This window comes from Diprion similis, chromosome 6 (assembly GCF_021155765.1).
Source record: "Diprion similis isolate iyDipSimi1 chromosome 6, iyDipSimi1.1, whole genome shotgun sequence".
Taxonomy (NCBI): domain Eukaryota; kingdom Metazoa; phylum Arthropoda; class Insecta; order Hymenoptera; family Diprionidae; genus Diprion; species Diprion similis.
The window spans coordinates 21,600,492-21,623,496 of record NC_060110.1 but is presented as its reverse complement, the minus strand read 5'-3'; the positions used below and the strand labels follow the sequence as shown (position 1 = coordinate 21,623,496).

The window sequence follows — 23,005 nt, the reverse complement described above, 5'->3', positions numbered from 1 at the left end:
ACCATTAAAAACAAAATTATCCAATTCTACCAGTAATCATTGTTCCTTACTCAGATTACACAAACCTTAAACTGGTTGGTGAGAATGACATCCGACGTAGAAACCAACATAGTTGCTGTCGAAAGAATAAAGGAGTATGGCGAAACACCTCAAGAAGCGCCGTGGGAAATTCCTAACTGTAGTCCACCAGCCGATTGGCCCAGCGAAGGGCGCGTTGAATTCAGAGACTACAAAGTTAGATATAGGGAAGGATTAGACCTTGTACTCAAAGGTTTGACCTTTACCGTCAATGGCGGCGAGAAGGTTGGCATTGTCGGCAGAACCGGAGCGGGAAAATCATCATTAACACTGTCGCTATTCAGAATAATTGAGGCTGCTGGTGGGAAAATTTTTATTGATGGTTTAGATGTATCACAGATGGGTCTTCATGCCTTAAGATCGAGACTAACAATTATACCCCAGGATCCAGTATTGTTTTCTGGTACCTTGAGGCTGAACTTAGATCCATTTGAACAGCACACGGATGATCAGGTTTGGAAAGCGTTGGAACATGCCCACTTGAAAGACTTCGTTAAAGGTATATTCATTATCAGATTTAATATCATTACATTACGTTTAAATTTAGTAGGGTTTATTAGGGGATGTGTATGGCTCATAGCTTCAAAATTCAAAATTTTTCGATATTATGTTACCAAAATTAACTAATATTGCTCGGAATAAGAAAAAAAAATTACCAATTCGTTTTTTTCGCAGGCATTTGATCACGGTATTTTTAAAATTTTGAACAATCAAGAAACATGTCTCTTATTGCGTATAAAATGTGACTTATTATTTTAGGTTTACCGTCCGGTTTGTTACACGAAGTGACAGAAGGTGGAGATAATTTGAGTGTTGGTCAGCGGCAATTAATTTGCCTGGCTAGAGCTTTGTTGAGAAAGACACGAGTACTAATATTAGATGAAGCAACTGCTGCTGTCGATTTGGAAACTGATGATCTTATCCAGCGGACCATTAGAGAAGAGTTTAAAAATTGCACTGTACTTACGATTGCACACAGGCTGAATACAATACTCGATTCGGATAGGTACGAGAAAATCTAATTTTATGTTGGCGAATAGGTTGTCACTCCCAAATTCAGGATCTTCGCAATATTACCCTCGTCAGCACTGGGAAGATTTTGCACTGAACCAAACAGCACGGTTCAAAATAATTTACGACTGTGTCATACTGATTTTATTTTTATTTTCAGAGTTATCGTATTAGATAAAGGTTACATCACAGAGTTCGACGACCCGGAAACGTTAATCCAACGGAAAACCAGTGCATTCTACAGCATGGCCAAGGACGCTGGATTAGCAGCATAAAATTATATTTCATTGAAATTCTCCGTTGATTGCTTACAACTTTGTACAGTTATTTAAATTTAAAGAGTTATCATATCCTGTGAAGAAATAGTTACGGCTGGCAGAACAAATAATTCATACCAACATGACAGTAATAGTTGATCTATTTCTAAAATATACGTTAATATATGTAGTCGCGAACCCTAACATTTTCACTGGATAACTCTTATATTAAGATGATTTTCTCACATGTCTGTAAATCGACTTATACATGCAATACTGTCGATTAATATACTGCCAACTGGAGTGAGCTTATCCCACCCTGTAACATAGTAGAATCGTCTCTTTGAGAGCATATATATTTCTTTCAGCCAGTACATTTTTCCATAGTCCTATTGTTCTTTTTTTTTTGTTTTTTAATTGTCTTAATTTTTTTCTCGATATTGTAACCATCTTAAGTTATTCTCACTCGAGTTCAAATATCGCAACAATCAGTTTCAAACTACTTAAGTAATGGACTTAAGTTGCACGTGTACACTTAATTTTACATTTTACTTAACTGAATTTACATTTTACTTAAGATTTGTCTTGTAATCTTGTATCACTTTCTTTTTCTTCTCAATCACTTAAGTAACCAGTATTCGGCAGTGTTAGAGTGCTTAATACAAGTTACGCTAGTACTTAAAACGCACCATAAAATATGAGAAACTTCACAAAGAGCAATTTTAATATATATTAATGTAAGGTATTTGGTCGATGTCAATTTCAGCAATCACGTCAAAAACGGCACACTTGTTGCGATACAGCATACCTATAAGTGTTTTTACTTGAGAATGTAGTTGAAATTTTTTAAACGTTTTTTTCAATATAAATGTTATATTAACAACATGAGTCTATTTTGAAATACGATTAAGATTTGTAATATAAGCGTTTTCAATGCATATGGTCTGTACCGTGTCTTGTATTACAAATCTTGTAAGTATTTTACTTTCGAAGTTCCAATGCTGTATAGAAATACAGAATATACTTAATTTTTCAGAGGCAATTAAAAATATTCTTAATGCGGGCATATTTTTAATGCTTTAGTATCTTGCCGCCGATTCATGCGACTTATGAATTGGGTCAAATTGTTTTCTCACTTTTAGTTCTTATGTACGCGCGTAATTATAAAAAAATTACATCTAAAAAAACCTAATATAATATATTATACTACGTAGTTCTATTTTAATAGGTTATTAAAGGAGTACAAGAGAAATCCGATTCTTGGCGATGGAATTTTCGTAAGAGTGGATTATTTTCGCATTGTATGTTACAAAGTGCAGAGAGAAAAGTGCCTACTTGTATGTACTGTGAAATATATGTATATCATCTGTTTAATATGTAGACACAAACAAGCCAGCGTAATACAGTTATCTATCAAAATTTTCAGGCCCAACAAAAGATTATTAGGTGATAAAAAAGTACTTACCGAAACTAGTAATGTTTTACAAAATATATTATTGAAAATTTCTCAATAATTGGTGAATTTACTTAATACATGCTACACTGATACCCCATATCATTATATATGTTCAATTTTTAGAAAATGTTGGTAGACTACTCTCCAATAATTGCTCTTGTATGAATTTCTGTCATTGGATTTTTTCTTTTGTTGCAATTTGAGTGTCGCCATGTATATTCATTGGTTTGGTTTAGTGTTTTTGTAATTTAACCGATACCTCATTTTATGCTACTTAAAAGTGGATGAAACTCGTGATTTGAGAACATGTTGGCAGAATCCATGAATGAGTTGTAAATAAATTTGAAGCCCTATCAATTCATACTATTTCAAATTGACATTATTTCTTTTTAAACCATCAATATAGATGTAAGTATCCAGTTACTTGTCCATTTTTTAACAAAAACAAAACTACGTGATCAAAAGCTAAATAAATAATAGTCATGAGTCCAAAGTGGTTCTTCTCCGATGCCAATAATTGTTACAAGTTTAAATTATTATCGAACAACTAGTTCGGCAATACAGGCAATACTAGCTCCGTGTGGAGCTAGTTCACCATTTTCTGGTTATCTAATTGTGCTAAAAAGAAGGAACATGCAAAAATTTGCATAATAAATCACAAAAATTAAAATATGTTGAACTGGGACCTACATTTTCACAATAATCTTCAAAATTACCGCCATGAGTCGCGAGCGCCTCTTCGGATAATATGAAAAGTATAAACCAAAATATCAGGAAGTAAGATTATTTCCTGTTAACGCTTCCTGAAAAATATAAGCAATTTGAAATTTGCTTTTTACGCGGAATAGGTCTGCGCGTATCCTGGGAGGAAGTGAATACCGCGAATTTGCAATAGTTTCTCAGAGTTTGTAAAAAAGGTGATGAAAAATGTCAAGTAATTCATTATTGGATGTCGACGAATCAATTATAACAAAAAATTTGCTATTGCCGGTAAGTCATTATGATTTAATATCATAGCCTAGTTCTGCTCCCTGTTTGTTTAAAATAAATTCAACCTGACCTAACCTCATTAATTTTCTTCTTTAACAGGGAATTAAAGAGGAAAACGACTTTGGAGAACTCCTGAAAAACTTCAATAAACCTGAACGTCCTTCTGTCACGATAAGACCGAGTCCAGGTATGCATGACGAGTATTTGGATTTGTTAAAAAAATTTATATCTGCACCATTGTACCAACGATTGACTCGATTACTATCTTTTTCCCCCATCAGGTTCCTGCGTTAAAGCAAAAACAGAATGTGGCCAAAAAGTCTTTTTGAACATATGTCTAACCACAGAGATACCAGCACCGGAAGAAATATCTGAAACACAATTGCTAAAGCTTATAGAAGATGAAGCGCCCTCCAGTTATCGCATTCCGATGAGTATTGGTAATCAAAGGATGGAATCTGATCACAGTAAGAGACACTGATTCGTTCCATGTGGTAGATTGCCTCATGGAGCATATTTGACATCAAGGCAAAAAAATAAGGTAACTCCATTTAAAATTCAATAATTTTTTTTTAGATGGACAACTATCGCCAACATACGACATAGCAATAAATACACAATTTTATAAAAAATGCATGGAACAAAAACTGTTCTGGGTTTTCCTGATCAGCGTTGTTATAGAAGGAGTTTCGGACAAATATGACAAACGCATAATTCCTGAAGGATATAAAGTACTGAAGCATCGCAAGGTAATTTTGAGTTGAATAATCCTACTGTGTTGGAGAAAATGAAACCTGAAATACAGGTAGATTTGATACAGTGTTTCTTCAATACTATATAAATTGTTCAGGTCGTGGGCAAGTTGCAAGAACACAGAATTGAGAAACGAGAAGTCAATAATGCAATGCGTAAACCGCTGATCCAAGACTTGACAGATGATAATTTGAGGCCAACAAGACTAGAAACTGAAACAATCAGTCTTTCCGAATCCGTATCGAGTGCTCAATGTCTTCGTGGAAATAACTTCAAGAACACAAGAATACCTGAGTACAGAATTTTACGTGAACCAAAGGAAGGAACTGTTGAGAAATTAGTAGGACAATTCAGAGTGCCTGATGTGGTAAGATGTTTTCATTCAAAAATATTTACCAAGTACATATGTATAATAAATTATCATATTTTTAAACTATTTTGCTACAGTTATCTTCGAAAGATTTGGCTGTAGATGTTGGTGAAGATCGAATAATAGTGGAAGCTCACAGAACTGGTTACTTGATTGATATCTTTGTCCCATATTCTATTGATCAAGAAAACGTGGATGCAGCATTAGACACAATCAATGGCGTAAGTAAACTACTTTACTCTCACAAACTCAGAACTCTTTCAATCAAAATGAACAAAAATAAATAAAATCCTTATAACTTTAAATGTTTGAATCAGTATTTTCAAATGCAAAGAAGTCAAATTTGAGTTTGATATGACAGGATTGAGGCTGAAACAATTTTATTAGTCCTGAATAAAATTTCATTTCTAGAAGGTCAACGATGTAGCAATAATGAACTCTTATCATTTCCTCAATCTTTGATATGTAACATCCAGACTTTCTGTTGTGTTTGTATTTACAGATGTTGGTATTAAATATGCCTATTGTTCAGTGTTAATATCTCTGAATTTAAACCATCAACTTTTGGAAGCGTCTACCTCAATATATGAAGGATAATAAATCTTTAAGAAATAACATCCAAATAATTAGTTTATTAACATCTTAAATACGATATTAAATCCTTAAATTACATTTGCACTAGCCAAGTCTGCCTAATACATCGGTAAAAATAAAGCTATGTTGTTAATATCATTATTACAAAAGCTTTGAAATTAAACAAACGTTCATCAATTCTAGACTTTACTTAATATTTAATTACACCATTTGCTTTAAAAAAATTTATGTGACAAGAAGTATCAAATAGACATTTTGATTCTTAAAATAGCAAATGCTTCATGCACAGTGGGTATGTTCATGACAGTTATTTTAAAGGAATCATTTTTGTACAGTAAAATAGAAAAAAGGTAAATATAAATACAAACTTACATGAGTAAATTGAATCTTCCTTTTGAAGACATCAAATGATTCTTTAGTAACAAAAAGCTGTAATATTTATAAACATATACATATATATTTGTGTATGTCTCCTTTATTTCGTGTAAATCATTAGGCCTTGTGAATACGAAATAGGTGATATAAAACTTTGGTAGCATTCGACTGAGCATTAAAGATGCTCATTGAACGTTTACAGTGGGGCAGTATGTGTAGCAGTAATTTTCTGAATTTTTAACACTGTGTTCAAGCAATCAAATTTAGTTGTATTTTCATGCTTCATTTGCCGCATCTATAAATGAGATTAAAGCAAGGGTTACTCGTTTTTGTGACGGTCAGTTTATCAGAGTCTAACTGCCAGCAGAAATTACTAGTCTGATCATACACCATTTGGATTGAGCAAAATTTTCAAATAATTCTGAGCTTTATTTTGTTGCTATTTTCAATCTCCATTCAAACTATGCTCAGGGTATTGGAACGTTTATCGATATTTTCGATTGATACAATTCTTTCAAGACGTGCCAGAATTTTCACTGATCATGAGTGAATATTGCTTGTAAATTGGGCGCACCACGAATAAATATTGTCTTTCAAAATACATAGACATTAGGGAATAATACCGCTTAATACAAAACACCCTATTCAACCTTACATTACTATCTATGTTCGATTGCTAAACATCAAATGAACATATATTTTGATTCATTTCTCAGTTTTCGATGGTTCTATTATATTGAATGCAATACTTAATTTCGCCTCTGTTATGAAATATTCATTCGTACTGATGTTTCAGTACTCTTTGGATGTACAACATGATAATAAGTGATGAATATATATAAGTACGTTATTTGTATTTGCATTGGGACATGCAAGATCTATTTCAGATCAAGTGCCCAATACTACTAAAACTATAATTCTGTATAAAACGTGGGTCTTTCAATTCCGATCATACTAAAAACATTTGGTAATAGGTAAACAGCGTTGAAACCGATCATAAAACACGTGATGTACTTATAAACCAAATCAACAAGAACCTTGTTTCGATTTTCTAAACAGTTCTGACTTTTCATGAGCTCTTTTGAATTTACGTTCAGTATCGCACACATTGTTGCATAGCTGAGAAATTTAAACAATGCCTTTGTTGCTATTATACAGCAAAATCCTAATATTGTTCGCAATACTGTACGCCCGAGCATTGGATAAGATGGCCAAATAATGTTGTATGGTGGAGGAAGTAGCGGCGTTGACATTGCTCCGGTTCTGTAATTTAGCCATGCTCCAACATGGACCCCGGCTGTAACAGACACTACCATGGCAGTGTCACCTCTGAAACGATAATAATTAGGGATTACTTTGTTTGTTCATATGATATTTTTCCCGTTTGATTTCGACATTCCATTTTTTTTTTACATCTGGAAAGGGATTTTTACTTGTTTTTTTTTTTTCTTTATTTTTCTGCAAATTTGTGAACAGGAGAAGAATTTCGAGAAAGATTAATTTCTGGGGTGTGAATTCTGTGCACACAATTTTACCCAAGATAGGTATTTGATATGTAGAAGATGCTGCATTATGCGCAATGCATGCACATGTACCTTGTAGGAGTCCATTTGTCACTACAGGGATAATATACCACAGTAGCGATGCTAATAGCAACTAAGATGGCCAAAGCCCAATCCTTTGTTAGGAAGTAATAGTCTGTTACATCGACCAATGGGACTAGGGGAATCATTAGGAACATGGCTAAGGCGAGACCAGCAAGAATGTCCAGCACAGTGTGCATTCCGAGATAAATTCGGCTTACACAGACCAATGTGCACCTGTAAAAAACATCACGATAATCTTGGAGTCAGTAGTAATTACTATCTTAATATAATGATAATGCGCCGAAGGCAGAATGAATAATGCCTAAGTATATTATAAGGGTCGAAAGAGAAGTATGCCGGTATATGTTTTACCATAAAACAGCGATAGTGCAACCAATGGTAAACGAATAAACGTATCTGTTCATTGTGAAAAGCACAACACTGAACGGAATAGAAACAGCGATCATGGCGTGGGTGGAGGGCATTCCGTATTCCTGGGACCATTTATTTTGTAACCTGACTGATGGCGGGCATGCAGGTCTTGGCCAACATATTATATCCTTCAAGCACTGACCTGAACGAAAGATCTGGTTAATTTGGCATTATATATTGCCAGCCTCCTCGGTGTGAAAAAGACTGCAAAAAACTTACCAATTGTCATAACGACGGCCCAAACTAAAACGATTCTTCGTCCGACAGCACCATCAATATTCCAGAACCAGAATGGAATAAAAGTGGAATAAAATATTTCGTCACCAAGTTCCGTACCGAACAAAAATAAGTAATACCAAATGTGATTCGTTATTGTAAACTGGGGAGGATCCGAAATAGATGCGGGCATTGCTTCGTCTTCACTTGTTGCATATCCATTGGTTTCATTTCTTGAACTCTGTTCATCATTGATCCTATTTACTTTTCTTACTGTTGTTCTTACACTTCTATTATTATAAGGGTAATCTATCGCTGAGTTTCCATCTTGACCTTTGTGTTGCAGCCTTTCATTGTGGTGTATTCTTACTCCAAAAAACTCTTGGATTTGAGCAACCTGTTGCGGGTCTTTGAAGTATTCTATAGCCTCTGACCACATTTTTTTTTCTACAAATTTACTTTATTGGGATAGAACAGACCTTGCATACTCCAACATTCGTAATTGTATTTCAATAATCTGAAATGACATACACGAAAATTGTAATGTTAAGCCTAGCTTAGATAATTATTATTTGATGATATACGACCGCGAATTTCGGGTATTCGTAGTAAACAGTTAAGAAATTTTGATGTTACATTTACCAAGAACTATTTGAAACTAAATGTTTATGCGCATTTGAAAAACTTGGCAACAGTTTCGGTTTGGTGAATAACAATTCAATTAGTAAACCGGATTTAATAGTTTTATTCGATTCGATTCAAACTACTTAACGAGGTCTTATAACTGCTATCAGTGTAACGACTTGAATGACTAATTCGTTAATCTTACAGTTCGTTGATAGCAGTACGGTCTATTATTACTTAATATCGTTGAAATATTGAACTTTTTATATCATTTGCCACACACAAATGGTTTATTAATTTTTAGTATCACGTTCTTAAGACTGTGTTTTAATTTTGTATCCTACTAGGGCAAAATGCGCCGCGGTATACGGATGCGAACACTATGTTATGCTAACCAAATGCTAACCACGTTTGACGTTATCAAGGAGTCTGCATCAGCGGTAGCCGCTACAGGCAGACCACGGGTTGTGAATTTATTATTATTCAATCACGACTAAAGAAGTTCAGAGATGCGCGGTTTTCCGAGCAGGATTCGGCTTCTGTCCCCCTCTCTTTCGGTCTCTGTCTCCCTATAACCTAACTGGAATGGTAATCCAGAAAGCTAGACAGATCACTGATCACTACCCCTTAATTCTGTAACTCTGTCGAGTGTGATACAGAGGATACACGTTTTCTGTTCAAAGCTGTTCTCTAAATGGTCAAAGTATCGTTTGTAGCTTCGTCACTGCAACAAAAGTTACAGAATGAGAGGTCAGAGTTGTTACCTTACAATCGACTCATAAGAATTTACAAATTTTGTAACTATTTCCAGGTTGTATATACATGTGGTTGTTTGTATGAATGTTAATAATTAACATTAGAGAACTTGGAGAAATAACCTCATTCCCACCACTTCCAAAGGAATTCGTCATGGCAAATATGCTTCGTGTTATCTACTGTCGGTACAATAAAGTTCATACGGGTCGGCCACTTACCGTCGACCAGTAGTTTTAAAAAATCCAAACTGTGTCAGACAGCGTTAGTATACGAGCGAGTCAGACGGGCTCTCATCGGTTTTCCTCTCTATTCGAGCATTAGATAATGGCGGTAACACTGAAGTATTTATTGTGAACAGGTTATGTTTAGCTGGTATCTTAAATGCTCCATTTACAGTTTAAGCAATAAGTATGAAAACTGTCAAGGCTTCCGCGATATTCCGTCAAGTAATGAGAGATCATTCTTATAAAATGGAGCAAAACGAAACCGTTGTCACAAATGAGGATGACTGCGACAACTCCGAAGTCGTTTCAAAAAACGGAGACAGTCTGCTGATAAGTTTAGTCCAAAATTACCCTCACCTCTACGTGAAAACATCGAAAAATCAAAACGATTATGCGCTAAGGGAGAAGTCCTGGCAGGAAATTGCCACGATTTTAGAACAGCCAGGTAAGTTACTTGAAATGCGTTTTATTAGTCTGTTCAGAGTTTGGAATACATTTTGTCACTGTACTATGATGCATCTATTACCTGTAAGAATAATGGCACGTTATTGCGTTATGCCTGCGATTGTCACGTTACACGGTTCTTCACTTTGACTAATCTTCACAGCTAGTGAATGTCTGAAGCGTTGGACACGACTTAGAGAGCGTTATTCTAAGGAAAAAAGATTAAGTGAACAAAATATGAGGAACGGAGTAACATTCTCGATTCGACAATGCTGGCCACACTATGCAGAGATGGGATTCCTCGCCCAACACATCGTTGGAAGGAGGTGATAGCTTGAAGCCTAAATTTCATTTGAAATCTCAATATCCAATTGTTCCGAATTTCATCTGGAATTTGGTAGTTCCTTGAAAAAATTTGGATATATCAGAGAATATTATAATACTTTTGAAATTTTCTGAAATTCAATTTCTGATGAGTCAGGAAGAATATTGTACAGTTGAATGGGAATTTCAGCAAATTTTAGTGAAGATTCTCAATCCTAAACTATTGTGAACGGTGAGCCATGATTTATTCCCTTGGTAATTCACTAAATATTTTGAGAGAATTCGAGTGATCAAATAGATGATGTGATCTGTAACAGATTGATTTTTTAACTACCATTTTCAACCAATTGTAATTTCTTGGACAGTTGGAATCAGTCGGTAATAAGCATAAGAAATCTAAAAACAATGTTCACTTCTTTTCTCTACTTCCATACAAATTACAGCAAGGCTGTTGCAATCTTATATTTCAAGTGCCAAAAACTACAATAATTAACACTACAAAACAACAAATGTGAACTTTGTTCCTGTTATTACAGATCGTACAGAAATATTAATACAAAAGCAAAGGATTTCAAACATATGCGAAAGTATAAAAGTGAAATTCCATCGCCATCCGACAATTCGTCATTATCTCCATCCCCAGCACAGCAGTACACAGCAACTCTATTAGTGCAGTCTCCAGTGGCTTCGCCATCAACGTCAACAGCGATAGTTGAGTCTCCTGATTCGCTGTCTCTTCTAGCATCAGAAAATAAGCGAATATCGTCTGACCAAAACGAGCAGCGATTCGAGAGTGTTGAAGAATCAATAGCCGAAATGGCAACAACCGTTACAAATCATTTACGTAACACGAATCAGCAACAAGAAACATCTGAAGATCTATTCTGCAAGTATCTAGCTTCAGAACTGAAGAAGATGTCCGAGGAAGAAAAGAAAGCAACAACAAGACGACTTATGGATGCTTTATTTCAGGGGAATACTTAGTTAGTAGATTTTAAATTTCGTACTAGGATTAGCTAAGTGTTTTTACCTCAAGTTAAAGTTTATAAATGTATGTAACAAAGATATAAGTATAAATTTTATACACATAAATAGCAGTTAAGCACGTGGTAGCTACACTTTGAAAAGTGAGAACAAATCTATAAATTATCAGATCTGATTGATAGGTCGTATTTCGTGTTGGAAATCTGTATCTTTCAGAGCTTTCGAAATTAGTCCGCCTGAATTATCGAATAAGTACTTAAATGAAAAATAATATTCGGTATATAAATACAGGCAAAGAATATTTTAACAAGTTTAAATTACTTCCAAAGCCTAATTTATTCTCTCATTCATTATATTCCTCGTGCGTATTCTAAAACTGAATTCACCGTGGTCAATGATTTTATATTTCGGATTAAATTTCGCTGTGGCAGTTGTTAAAAAAAACAAATCCTTCTATTTCGAATTTTCAAAGATGTCGGATTAAAAAAGAATTGACTTCGACACAGAATCCATCTTTTCTACTGGCTATTTCACAAATTTAAAAGTCATTAAAAAATTTCTTTCCCACACGCCAATATCCGGATCCGGTGCCGGCAGTAAAATAACGATCGGTCTTTTGTTTCCAACAACCTCAAAATTCAGTACCTCAAACTTATGTCTAGTTGATGTCTTTTCGAATTATTGATCAAAATAACTAACCCATTCTGGCCCAATTCGAATCTTCAAATACAACGTTTTACCGACGATGGAAATACCGAGGGAAAATCTGGCAAATTAACCGACGTACGTAAGCAAGTGAGTCACGCTATTCTTCCAATTCAATCAATCAAAATTAGGCCAGACAGATAATAGTACAGGAACTTAAGCGTAATTTTTGCGTAGCCCGTTCAAGTGTTCCTCATCTTTTCGCATGTAGGATAAAAATTAATCCGTAACCAACATCGTTCCTCAATCGTTTGCTACATTGCTGGTCGATAAGCGAACTCTCTCTATGCAGGCATCTAAATCTAAAGTAAGACCTAGTGAACCATGCATTCACAAATTAACGCACGTATCATTTATCGCCAGAAGTATGAGTGGGAATTCCGAAGCGTGAATTTGCGCGCGCATCTCGGAGCTTCGTTTCGGATCCGCACGATGTCGCTAGTAGTGTTTGAGTGGAAGCTTAGAAGCTGTCGCCAAGCTCCCGGCACAGTCAAGTGAAGTTGTCGCGTGGGCTCGAAGTGCTTCTCACGTGTGTTTCAGCTTTTCCAGGATATTTAGCCGAAAAAGGTAGGATTTTACAGCCTCAATATAATCCGTACAAAGCCGGTATCCCGGTTCATCTAATTACTCCTCGTCGGCTCGCGTACTTCGTCAAATTTAAACGAACGGAAATTGTGTGCCTCGCAGGCGGCCGGCGACGCCGGCTCTTAGCCCGGACGATGTCCGTTGCGGCCAGACAACAGCACGTGCTTCGTTATCCTCGTATTCACGCGAATCCCCAGATTCGTCAAACGATATTCCCCGCAATTCAATTAGCATCGACGTCGAGTTCAAGTTTCGCATTCGGGATTACCCAGCGGTGCAATAATCTGTGTAAGACCGAGCCGTCTGCGTGGTTGGTTAGGGGTGGCGTCCTGCTTCCGAATTCCGAAAAGCGACGCGATTCCGGATTCGCTGTAGAATAAGTGGTAAATCCTATCCCGATCAGCGTTGATAACCGGACACCAAAAGAAACAATTTTCTACGCGATGAGGTGTTTATCAACCATGGAATGATCTAGATTGTTGCAGGTATACATATAAGCGCGTAAAACGGGTGGGAATTTCGCTAATGGCGTTGCCGAATGTGTAATATAATCGTTTTTTCATCACTCTTTCCTTGAGCACGAGTCTCACGATTGCAATACACTTTTCGGTGAATGAAAGGGTGGGTGCCTATTAGACGAAGGCAGATCATCGTCGCGAATTGTTGATTTACATACGACAGAGATCTCGCAAAGTTCCGAGTAACAATAAGAGACAGAAGAAGAAAAAAGGTAAAAACATTTTCTCCCTTCTACAGAACAATGCGATATTCTCGCGTTTTTATAATCGTCTGTTGACGTACTAGCGTAGTAGTCGAGTATACTCGTAATTGAGAAAATTTCGGGGATCCCTTGTCTCGAGGATCGAAGGCAAGGCAAGTCTGCACAAGAAATTATCCACGGAATAGGGACGTAGAAGTAGATCACGAATGTTCCGAGAATCCTCCGATCGTCCTAGCCATGCGAACGGGACGAAGGAAGGCGGACGCCATTGTTGATCCAGCCATCTGCCATCTGGGCGGCTTGGAGTTTAGACTTTAGATATATACACAGCGTATTGTGGCGCGTATTATATTTCTCGGGTCCCTTGGCCTGTCCTCGTAACTCATCGTCAGTTATACGACGTCACGTTGCCAGGGTTCGAAGCTGTGTCTCGAACGTCTCAATATCTCGCTCTTTCTCTCTCTTTTTTTCTCTCTATCCCCCCCTCTCTTTTTCTCGGCGAGAAACGTTACGGTTCGACCGCAAATTAAACACCCGATCTAGATGTCCCGATTTTTGCAGTAGCACAGAATTTGTTGCGCAGTTTTAAGATTGGTCTTTTTTGTTCCTCATCCCCCCCTTTCCCTCGTCAAATTCAAGTTACAAATTCTCATTTATAAGCCCTCTCATCGTCTCGCCGTCGCGTCGCTAGTTCTTTCGATTGACTCGTACATGGTTCTTTGGAGTTTTGATCGTTCATTTTTATCCTTCTATATTATTTACGTATTGCTACTACTCGTGGAGTAGAGAATTCTTGGAAATTATTGCCGTTACGCACGACTTGTAGAGTCGTGCGTTTCTCGTAGTTTTTATTCAACATTTTTATGGTCGATTCCCTTTACTTCTTCTGACTTTCGCGGAATATTGAGCTGATCGTAAAATTCTGCAAATTTTCTACCTCGATGGTTTAGAGCGATTTTTCAAATTCATGTACACGGATTATGGAATAATGTTTACAAATTGTTTAATGATGATAATTAAACTCGCTTTAACGTCACTTACCAGATTTCGAGAATTGTAGAAAAAGTTGGCGAGAAGTAAATATACAAATTGAATTGATAGTTGAGTCATTCGATTCGAATCAATGATTCATATTTACGGATCACTGCGTATTTAGTTAGTTGATTCATGCATTAAATATTCAGCAAGTTGATACCAACGAGATAATTATTTGATGATTCGAATCAAATTTACTTCCATTAAAACAGAACAAGTTTAGTGACTGAATTCAAATTTATCGAATTAGGGAAATTGAAAATGCAATATGTACAGACGATCTATTAATTATACATGCCAAATGATGTGTTCCGACGAATAACGTGATAATTTTTTGGGATTTTGGGTCTTTTAGCCATAGAGAAATGGCGCCAGATTTAAAAATGTATATATTATTCGCATTCGCGAATATCGATGACAAATGTTCGTATTCGCGAATACTAAAAAATTTACATTCGTTACATCACTAATTCGCACATATTTGTGCGATTGGTTGTTCCGGTTATCCTTCAGTGGCGCATAACTACTTGTTTTAACGAGAGAGCAACGATCTTTGCGGTTCGGTATTGCCGCGAGTGTGTCGGATGCGACGCGACGCCGGGCGTCGAGCAGAGTCGATGTCTTCTACTGTCTTCTACCGAGCTTCAATTCGTATGCGCATCGAGCGCTTGTCCAATTGTCGTCCAATAGACGATTCCGCGCACGGACTACCCGGTTCCGGTTCCTATTTCAGAGCGACGCTTTCCTCCCGCCTGTCTGTCTGTCTATCGTCTCATGCAACCGAGCTAGTGGATTTCATACTCAATTTTCATGTTCTTAACAGATTTTCACACTCGAAATCAGGTATCCCAGGTTACGATGTACGTATTTCGTTTGGATTTTATCCGTTACCTTAACCGACGACTTGACAAAGTATAAATTGTAAAACGATTAGTAGAACGAGAGCAAATTACGGTAATTGGATAACTTTGTTGTTGATTTTATTGTGTATTTTTATGAAATTTTTACTAATTTCTTCGCCTGGGTATCTAATGAGTGATTTAAAACCGCGTAGGTATACGAGTAAAGAAAATTGTAATTGCAGTTGGTAATTTTGGAAATATTAAATTGTAGTTTTGTCTTTTTAACGCCGGTATTCAAGGATATTACATATTGTTTCGCGTTACTCATGCCAAAAGGGCGTATCAAAAAACTTTCTTTTTACACAATCAACTTAAAAAAAATTAAATTTTTTTTTTTTTTTTTTTAACCCTCTTTTGGCATTAGTAACGTGATTTGTCTTGTTGAATACATAATAATTTTAATAACTTATAATGCATGACGATTTTATCCAAACGTTTCGAAAAATTGAACCAGTTCGTTATAAATCATCTGTCGAGAGAGCTTAAAATGCCGGTAAGAGAAACTGAGCTACAATTTGTGAAATTTGGGCGAATTTTACGATAAAGCAATATGAAATTTTTTTTGAAAATGATTGACTATATCAAGTTTTAGCTTTCGTACACTTTTCAAATAATTCTTTTACCAATCGAATATCTTGTATATGTATGATATAGACAGGCTGTTTCTTCTTCAGAATCTAATACGCTGCTTTACGTTAGACTTGACCGCAGTGCTGCGCGACTTACTTACTTATTGGCGACCTGCTAGCCTGCCGTGAGTAATGCGAGAACGAAAAACGAGCGAGATCGAAATAAGAGAAATAAAACTAATAGACCGATAGTCCTGCCGAGCCTATATGTATATATATATATATATATATAACACTATGTGTATATATATATGTATAATGTTTCTATAGTGAACAGTATATGACTAGAAACGTGGTGATCGAACGGTACTTCGTCACCGTGTCTCCCGCGTAATTGCGTTTGTCGAGCTATACAAACTAACTCCTCGGATCGTTCGTTACTTCTCCTCTTCCTCTCCTTCTTCTTCGCTACTTCTCCTTTATCATCTTCTTCTTCTTATTCTTCTTCTTCTCCCTTTTTGCTCCTCGGAGAGCCGTGAACCTTCGTCGTAACGCCTCGCGTGTCCCTTGCAGTTAACTGCACTTCGTTTTTATACGTAGGTATACCTGTGATTCGTTATATTCTCAGCGTAGCCTGACTCGAATAATTGATGATGAGGGTGAGAATTGGCCGTTTCTTTTTTCAATGCATTTAGCAAATTAGCTGCGCATATATATATATATATCTACTAAATAGTCTCTTGTCACAAATTTTCCGTAAGTATTTTCCTCCGTACAATTTTCTACTCAAGAGTATATAGTCCATTATTCGTCATTTTACAATCTAAACTTTAACAAAATTGTAAACCGCTATTCTCTCTATGAAAATTTTCCTGCGGAACATTTTTTTCTCTTTTCTTTAACATGTATTTTTTTTTAACTCGGTACATACATAGAACAGTTTTTTAACCCTAAATTATATGTTATATGTTCATGTTTGGTTTTTGTAATATACGGCTTTGCCAATATTATCAATATTTCAAAAAAAAAAAAAATTTTTTCCACTTTCATCCCGATACCGAATTTTTTTTATACCAGAAATTTGAAATTCCACGCTACATTGTCATGAATATTTAAACGTACTCACAACTAGGTATCGATGATGAAATGTAAACGTTTTACCATGAAAATCTTGAAGGATTTTGTAAACGAACCAATTTAATTACAAAATCGAGGAAATTATAAGCAATGTTCAAAGTTTCTCTCGCGTTGTTTTATGCATGGGGGATTTATTTCTAGAGTTTTTTTTTCTTTGCTCTTCTCTTTCCTTCTTCAGACCTCTGGGCTAAAATCTCCTCGGGGAAATTTACTCACTGCAAGACGTGAAACTAACACAGACTGATCTCAATCCTGAACTAAGAAGTTCAGTCGGTGCAGCTCTCGCAGGTAAACCGTGTAAGAGGTTTACGCGCTACTTGCATTCAGGACTTTTCATATAAGCTGAGCTCCGAGGAGACCTTTAAACCTGCAGGTTTATATGTCGCAACCCATTCCGAGAGGGAGAAAAAGAGAGAGAAGGAGAGGGAGAGGGAGAGGGAGAGCAATTACAGGCTTAATTGCACCTTAGGCAACGTCTGAATTTAATAAGACAATTCGACGGCCGAGAGCAACCGCATCCTATCTCAGAATTTGGTTCAACAAAACCTCATATGAAAATTTCATTTGGACAACATCGTGTTTCTAAAGTGATCTTTGAAGATATACGACGTTTTTCAACAAGAATCTGGGATGACCTTTTTTGAATCAGATATTCTGAGATAGAATGTTGTTGATCTCAACCGATGAATTGTCGAAATAAGAGTTGTGAGATATTTTCACAGCCACCCCCACCCGCGTACGTTGTGCCTAATTTTTTTGGTAGCCTCGCGACGCCTTCGCGTTCAACTAATTATACAATCAACACCTGTCGCGTCCTTCAAAAATCGGTCCCATTTCCGCTACACCACCGTGATATGTTCCTATAATTCACCATGTTGTTGTATATATAAGGCACGAGCCTATAGGTATAATAAAGGAGTATATGTATACTAAGAGAGTGAGAAAGAGAGAGAATTAACGTTTTTTGTTTGGTAGCAGAGTTATGTGAAGGAAGGCGAGGAGAAATTCTTTGACTTATAACGGTATGTGGAGTAAGTCGTACGTGAAAAAAAAGCGAAGAATGAAGAAAAATATAGGTATTGTATATGTATATAAGTGTGTAAATGTATATATATTTGTACCTATGTATCACCATGGACTAGGTGCGCGGCGAAGCACGTGACTTATGCGACGCTCGCATGCACGTATCGTAAGAAATTAGCTGATGGCTTTTTGATTTCGTTTTTACCTTACTTCTTCGTGTAAGGTATTTTATTCAGGGAATCATCCTTATTATACTTATATATATATATATGTGATCTATAGTGGGGTTTTTTTTTCTCCTCCCTCACTTAATCAGAAAGTCTTAATCTATTGTTAGAGTCATTTAATGGACGAGAATTCCGATGAAATCAGTTGTTGCAGAAAAAGGAGAATAAACCATGAAAGGGAATTAACCGATTATTATTATACTAATCCTTTTTTTTCTTCCTTTCCCAATCAGGCGAAAGGTTGATTTTCCTCAATTTGACTCACGACGTCGTCCGTTTTCCCATTTGTACCCTTGTTCATAAATTATTGTATATGCAACAATTTATTTATCACGAATTACAGATCCGGGGAATATACTATAGGTAACAACGTATACTGCGTTTCATTACTTTTTTTTTTTTTTTTTTCTATCTACCTTTCCTTTCATCTTTTCTTGTAATATTACACCGATAAAATTGTGTATCGGATCTATGGGCAGGAACGAAACCCTATATATCCAGGATCCAGATTTTTGATGATCTAAAAATCTATCAAACTCTTGAGTTAAAACACGGTGTATCATAAAATATTCTTGGAAGTTTGTTCAAGGTACTTGTAGGGCAGCTGCTGTTACATCACAGTTGGTCGATGTGTATATAACAGTGGAACACTTTTTCTCACAGAAATTCCTCTCTCTCTCTGGGCACTGTACCCCCCCCCCCCCCCCCCCCTCCCCCTCCCTTCTGCCGTTGCTACTATAGTCAGCGATCTGACTACTCATTCTCAACGTTTCTCGGCTCGTGCTGCTGCTGCTGCTGCTGCTGCTGTTGCAGTCCATTTACTAAAAAGTCAATTTATACGTCTGCAGCGGAACGATATTTAATCGAAAAAATTATGGAACGTCTATCATGGCCGAAGTCCTAACTCGTTTTATTTCTCACAAGACTGTTATTAGAAAAAATTATAAGCTTGAATTTAATAAAGAATAGGTCGAATTATGTGGAGTACACGGTATACCTAATATATTTGATTAAATAGAAAACAACAAAAAATAAAAACAAACATTTGAGTTAAAGATTTAAAAATAACGCGTGAGAACATTAAATTCGATTGTGAAAATAGAAAGTTTCATTGATGAAAAATGAAAGAATAATTGTAACGAAAAAAAAAAAAAAAAAAAAACACAAATGGAAAGATACAGCGAGAATATTACGCCGATTAAATAATTTACTTTACTCTGCATTTTCCGGGTGACAAAATATTGCCTTGTAACCTGTGGATTAGATACATCTTACAGAGTATGTAATGTGTAAGGTAAACTCTCGAGAGCTGAACCGGCTTACGCGATTAGATCTTGACTTATCCTCTACACGTCACACAGACCAGACGTAAACTCTCAGAGAAGCAAAGTCACGTGTACCTAGTTTTAAGAGGAAATCATATCCAAGGATTTGGCAGAAAAGTTGCGTTTAAATTTCTCCAGCTGCAGTAATAATACGAATGGAAAATTCGTTGCTCTTCCATACTGTTGGACGAGCACGCGGTTATACTGCAGTATCCTTAATACCTTGCTCATTCCAGTATTCGTCGACTAACAGGAGAGGAGAACAGGAGAAGCGGTGGAAAAAAAGGATAAGGTTGGGGGAATGGGGGGGAGAAAAAAACAAACTATAGGAAAGGAAAGGAAAGGATCTTAGTCGGGTCGTTCGTTGTTCAGTAGTTCTCAACTTCACGATTCCCTCGCACCTCTCGACCTTTAATTTTATACCATCACCGAGGCGTTCACAAGTCGTGCATGGACGTGTTACGTTACTCGTTTACGCATCCATCGTTTGTTCGAGCCAACTATCAAATGGTACGACTGTCAGTGTGGCTTGCGGGCATATCGGTATGTATGGTAATGAGTGAGAGTCACTCGTCTGCCGCCACATTTAACGCCAGAAGAACTGGTTCTTCTCCTCCTTCAAGGGACTCATGCTGATGCTGATGCTTCTTCTTCTCCTTCTCCTTCTTCTTCTTCTCCTTCTACTACTTCTTCTTTTGCGGCGAGTGTTCGTCTTTTTCAGAGCAGCTCGCTATCGTAATCCTGCAGCATAAGACCGAACTGAATTATCGCGAGTGATAGATATGATCTGTTAGGGGGAGGGGGGTTGTAATTCTGAAAGCTCCTTATTCCGAATTATTTTGTGGCGAAACTTGAAGTAGAGAAATCAAACTTTTACGAAACAGTGTTTAGAAATTCATGTTACGATAGAGCAATGTTCAGAAAAGTCAAGTTCCGATAGAGAAAAAATTTTGAACAAATTAAGTTTCGATACAGTAAAATTGAGAAAATTGAAATATATACTCACGCACCGTAGTTTACTTGATGAGTGGGTGTATCAAATATCAGAAAAACTGAAAATCAGAATCACCAAGATTCCAACGTAGAAATATCGGAAATCCAAAACCAAGATTCATCGAAGTGGTGAAAGTTTACCAAGTCAGAAATTCAGAGAACTTGAAAATCCTCGATCATTCGGGATTTGTATGTTTCAAATTCTTTAATTTTCTCATTTTCGTAACTTTGACTTCTCGAAGTTACGCCCTTTCGGAATTTTGCACTTTCGGAACTTTTTAAATTCGGAATTTCCACCCCGCCTCAATCTGTCCTCGGAAATATATATATAATAATTATTGCATTTGCACCAATTTTACACTCGTTCGGTTTCAATAACGTAAAAATTTTTCACCATTTTCCATGTTTTTCTGCTGATTTCGAGAAAGAGCGGTTTATTATTTTCTGAGTTTAATATATAAGTACCGATAGTAACAACCATAGTTATATCACATAGGTTTTGTGTTTACGATTTTTGTTTCAACAATTCGATCATCGTTGCATTATTTGCGCAGTTAAAATCAGTTGTATAGAATATATTTCCAAAATTTCAAATTAGCAATTCAAATGATTAGTATGCGTACGACATTCGCGGTTTTCAGACAACTTTCTTACGTTTGCATTGCCTGACAATAACAATTATTTTTTTCACATTCGTGCGGTTTGTATTTTATCGCGGTTTATATTTTACGTACAACCTGCAGCCAGGATATGAATAATATAACAATTATTCACCTGGTTTGAATCATAAATAAATTGAATTAATTTCGAGTTTCGATTATATTTGCGATGAAAAATTTATTTTCCTCATTATTAGCTCTTCGTAACTCTTCACCTCGCGGATATATTCGTCATACAGTATCAAGCTGCGAACTTGTTATACTTGGATTCAGGTTTCCGATCAAATTCCATGTCGCTTTCAATCATCGCTGATTGATAGTGAAAATTGTACGTCTATTCGTACGAGCTAAGATTCACTCCGTGCAACATCCGTAGCTCTACAATACCGATTTCTGGTCCTTAATTAAATTACACTGCGTATCCAGCTCAATCCCTCCGTTATTATACAAGCCAAGTTCACCCCAAGTTTCGCCGGAACTGCTTTAGTACAAGCGTAGCGGTTACAGTCGAGAAGAAAGAATATATCTCGTATCAAGTTTCAACGACGACGTTACCCATTGCTGATTAAAAAAAACAACCATGCTCTTATGGGCGTCGTCTGCCTCTTGTTGCTGCTTCCCCTTCGAATATAAGCGAGATGCTATTTCGTATAAATACCTGCATGCTTATAAATGCAGCTTATATACGGTGCAACATGTGCAGAGAGAAAGAAGTTAGCCCAAATAATACGGGGTAACGACCTTCAACAGAGTGGCGAGATTTCGGGAAAACCGAGAATAGCTATCGTGGAATTTCAATTATCGGGAAAACTCATGTAATTATGATGAAACACAGGGAAAAACGTATTTTATTTTTTATTTAAATTGTTTTCAGACGTTCCAGCTATGCTTCGTAAATGATAAAAATCCACCTTGTTCCAGATTTTTGCATCTGTGATTAGAAATTAAGTTTGGAAATCTTTACTGAATAACTACCGGTGAAATTAAAAAAAAAAAATCGATAAACCAATTTGGAAAATGCCATTTTTTTTTTTAATCTGAATAAATTCACATAGATTTTACGATGTAGAATATGATTTTTAAGCATTACACGATCATGGGATCTCAATATTTACTATGGTTTCTGAAAATTTTTAGGTTTTAGTGGAAAAAATTCTGAGACCCTTTTGGGGGTGGGTTGCAACATCATACCAAAAAATTATCCAAATCTAAGAAAGAAACCTGGAAATCTGAAAGAATTTCATGTCGTATATGGAATATAATAATTCTCATCCTAGGTTCATGAAAATTTAAACATTTGATGAGAAAAAACAAGTTTTTTTTTCAAACTTTCAGGCAATGGTCATGGCTTTTTAAAAATTGTACGTGCTCACAATGAGCTGTGCTCTAGTCAAATATAGAATATTCTTGTTCGTATGACTATTTTATTATTCATTTTTTGTTCACATGAGAACAAACCGGATAAACAATGATTATGAAAATCTGGAATTCTCAGTGAATTACGTTTTCACAAATAACTGGACAACCTGACGCACTGATCAAGATACGGTTTTGTATTATTATTCTTAGGCGAAGATGTAATTGATAGAATATAACGTGCCTGCTCAAGTCTAGTATTTTTTCGTCTCTTCAAGCACGCACGCAATGATT

General features: G+C 36.3%; 4 protein-coding genes and 1 non-coding gene across 21 annotated transcripts in view; 4 read left to right on the top strand and 1 right to left on the bottom strand.

Annotated features, from left to right (window-relative positions):
* The window catches only part of LOC124407471 (multidrug resistance-associated protein 1), a 30,582-nt gene extending 24,431 nt beyond the window's left edge, over positions 1–6,151 (top strand). For 14 of the 15 annotated variants that reach the window (XM_046883627.1, XM_046883626.1, XM_046883614.1 and 11 more), the window contains 3 exons: positions 55–577; positions 838–1,084; positions 1,250–2,747. In XM_046883627.1, coding sequence (XP_046739583.1) covers positions 55–577; positions 838–1,084; positions 1,250–1,364 — 885 coding nt within the window. In that variant the 3' untranslated portion in view covers positions 1,365–2,747. Of the gene's footprint in view, positions 1–54; positions 578–837; positions 1,085–1,249; positions 2,748–6,138 lie in introns of those variants that run through there. The other variant, XR_006929314.1, reaches the window with a different exon arrangement.
* On the top strand, positions 2,645–2,736 carry LOC124407826. Its single transcript, XR_006929363.1, has one exon. It is a non-coding gene; the product is annotated as a small nucleolar RNA SNORA17 (small nucleolar RNA).
* On the top strand, positions 3,644–5,619 carry LOC124407479 (PIH1 domain-containing protein 1-like). 2 transcript variants are annotated; one of them, XM_046883655.1, is made up of 7 exons: positions 3,645–3,792; positions 3,892–3,979; positions 4,074–4,259; positions 4,369–4,541; positions 4,643–4,912; positions 4,993–5,136; positions 5,418–5,619. In XM_046883655.1, exons 1-7 carry the CDS (start codon positions 3,730–3,732, stop codon positions 5,451–5,453), a joined length of 960 nt encoding a protein of 319 aa, XP_046739611.1. In that variant the 5' UTR covers positions 3,645–3,729; the 3' UTR covers positions 5,454–5,619. The 2 variants fall into 2 exon arrangements, with proteins under 2 accessions (XP_046739610.1, XP_046739611.1); XM_046883654.1 differs by lacking the exon at positions 5,418–5,619 and having other exon boundaries at positions 3,644–3,792; positions 4,993–5,408.
* On the bottom strand, positions 5,533–9,141 carry LOC124407477 (sphingosine-1-phosphate phosphatase 1-like). 2 transcript variants are annotated; one of them, XM_046883650.1, is made up of 5 exons: positions 8,948–9,141; positions 8,122–8,635; positions 7,843–8,044; positions 7,480–7,704; positions 5,533–7,213 (listed from the first exon to the last, which is right to left on the bottom strand). In XM_046883650.1, exons 2-5 carry the CDS (start codon positions 8,555–8,557, stop codon positions 6,796–6,798), a joined length of 1,281 nt encoding a protein of 426 aa, XP_046739606.1. In that variant the 5' UTR covers positions 8,558–8,635; positions 8,948–9,141; the 3' UTR covers positions 5,533–6,795. The 2 variants fall into 2 exon arrangements, with proteins under 2 accessions (XP_046739606.1, XP_046739605.1); XM_046883649.1 differs by lacking the exon at positions 8,948–9,141 and having other exon boundaries at positions 8,122–8,671.
* A 639-nt stretch (positions 9,142–9,780) lies between these two features.
* Positions 9,781–11,802, top strand: LOC124407480 (transcription factor Adf-1-like). The gene is made up of 3 exons (XM_046883656.1): positions 9,781–10,167; positions 10,330–10,492; positions 11,027–11,802. The coding sequence occupies exons 1-3, from the start codon at positions 9,909–9,911 to the stop codon at positions 11,472–11,474; spliced, it is 870 nt and encodes a 289-aa protein (XP_046739612.1). The 5' UTR covers positions 9,781–9,908; the 3' UTR covers positions 11,475–11,802.
* Positions 11,803–23,005: the final 11,203 nt, after the last annotated feature.

Excerpts from the sequence above, each read along its gene's own strand:
- LOC124407479 (XM_046883654.1), top strand. The coding sequence starts at position 3,730 with ATGTCAAGTAATTCATTATTGGATGTCGACGAATCAATTATAACAAAA. Across the intron at positions 4,260-4,368 it reads AAGGATGGAATCTGATCACA|ATGGACAACTATCGCCAACA; the intron begins GTAAGAGACACT and ends ATTTTTTTTTAG. Across the intron at positions 4,913-4,992 it reads AATTCAGAGTGCCTGATGTG|TTATCTTCGAAAGATTTGGC; the intron begins GTAAGATGTTTT and ends ATTTTGCTACAG.
- LOC124407477 (XM_046883650.1), bottom strand. The coding sequence starts at position 8,557 with ATGTGGTCAGAGGCTATAGAATACTTCAAAGACCCGCAACAGGTTGCT. Across the intron at positions 8,045-8,121 it reads GGCCGTCGTTATGACAATTG|GTCAGTGCTTGAAGGATATA; the intron begins GTAAGTTTTTTG and ends TCTTTCGTTCAG. Across the intron at positions 7,705-7,842 it reads TGCACTATCGCTGTTTTATG|GTGCACATTGGTCTGTGTAA; the intron begins GTAAAACATATA and ends TGTTTTTTACAG.
- LOC124407480 (XM_046883656.1), top strand. The coding sequence starts at position 9,909 with ATGAAAACTGTCAAGGCTTCCGCGATATTCCGTCAAGTAATGAGAGAT. Across the intron at positions 10,168-10,329 it reads CACGATTTTAGAACAGCCAG|CTAGTGAATGTCTGAAGCGT; the intron begins GTAAGTTACTTG and ends TAATCTTCACAG. Across the intron at positions 10,493-11,026 it reads CAACACATCGTTGGAAGGAG|ATCGTACAGAAATATTAATA; the intron begins GTGATAGCTTGA and ends CTGTTATTACAG.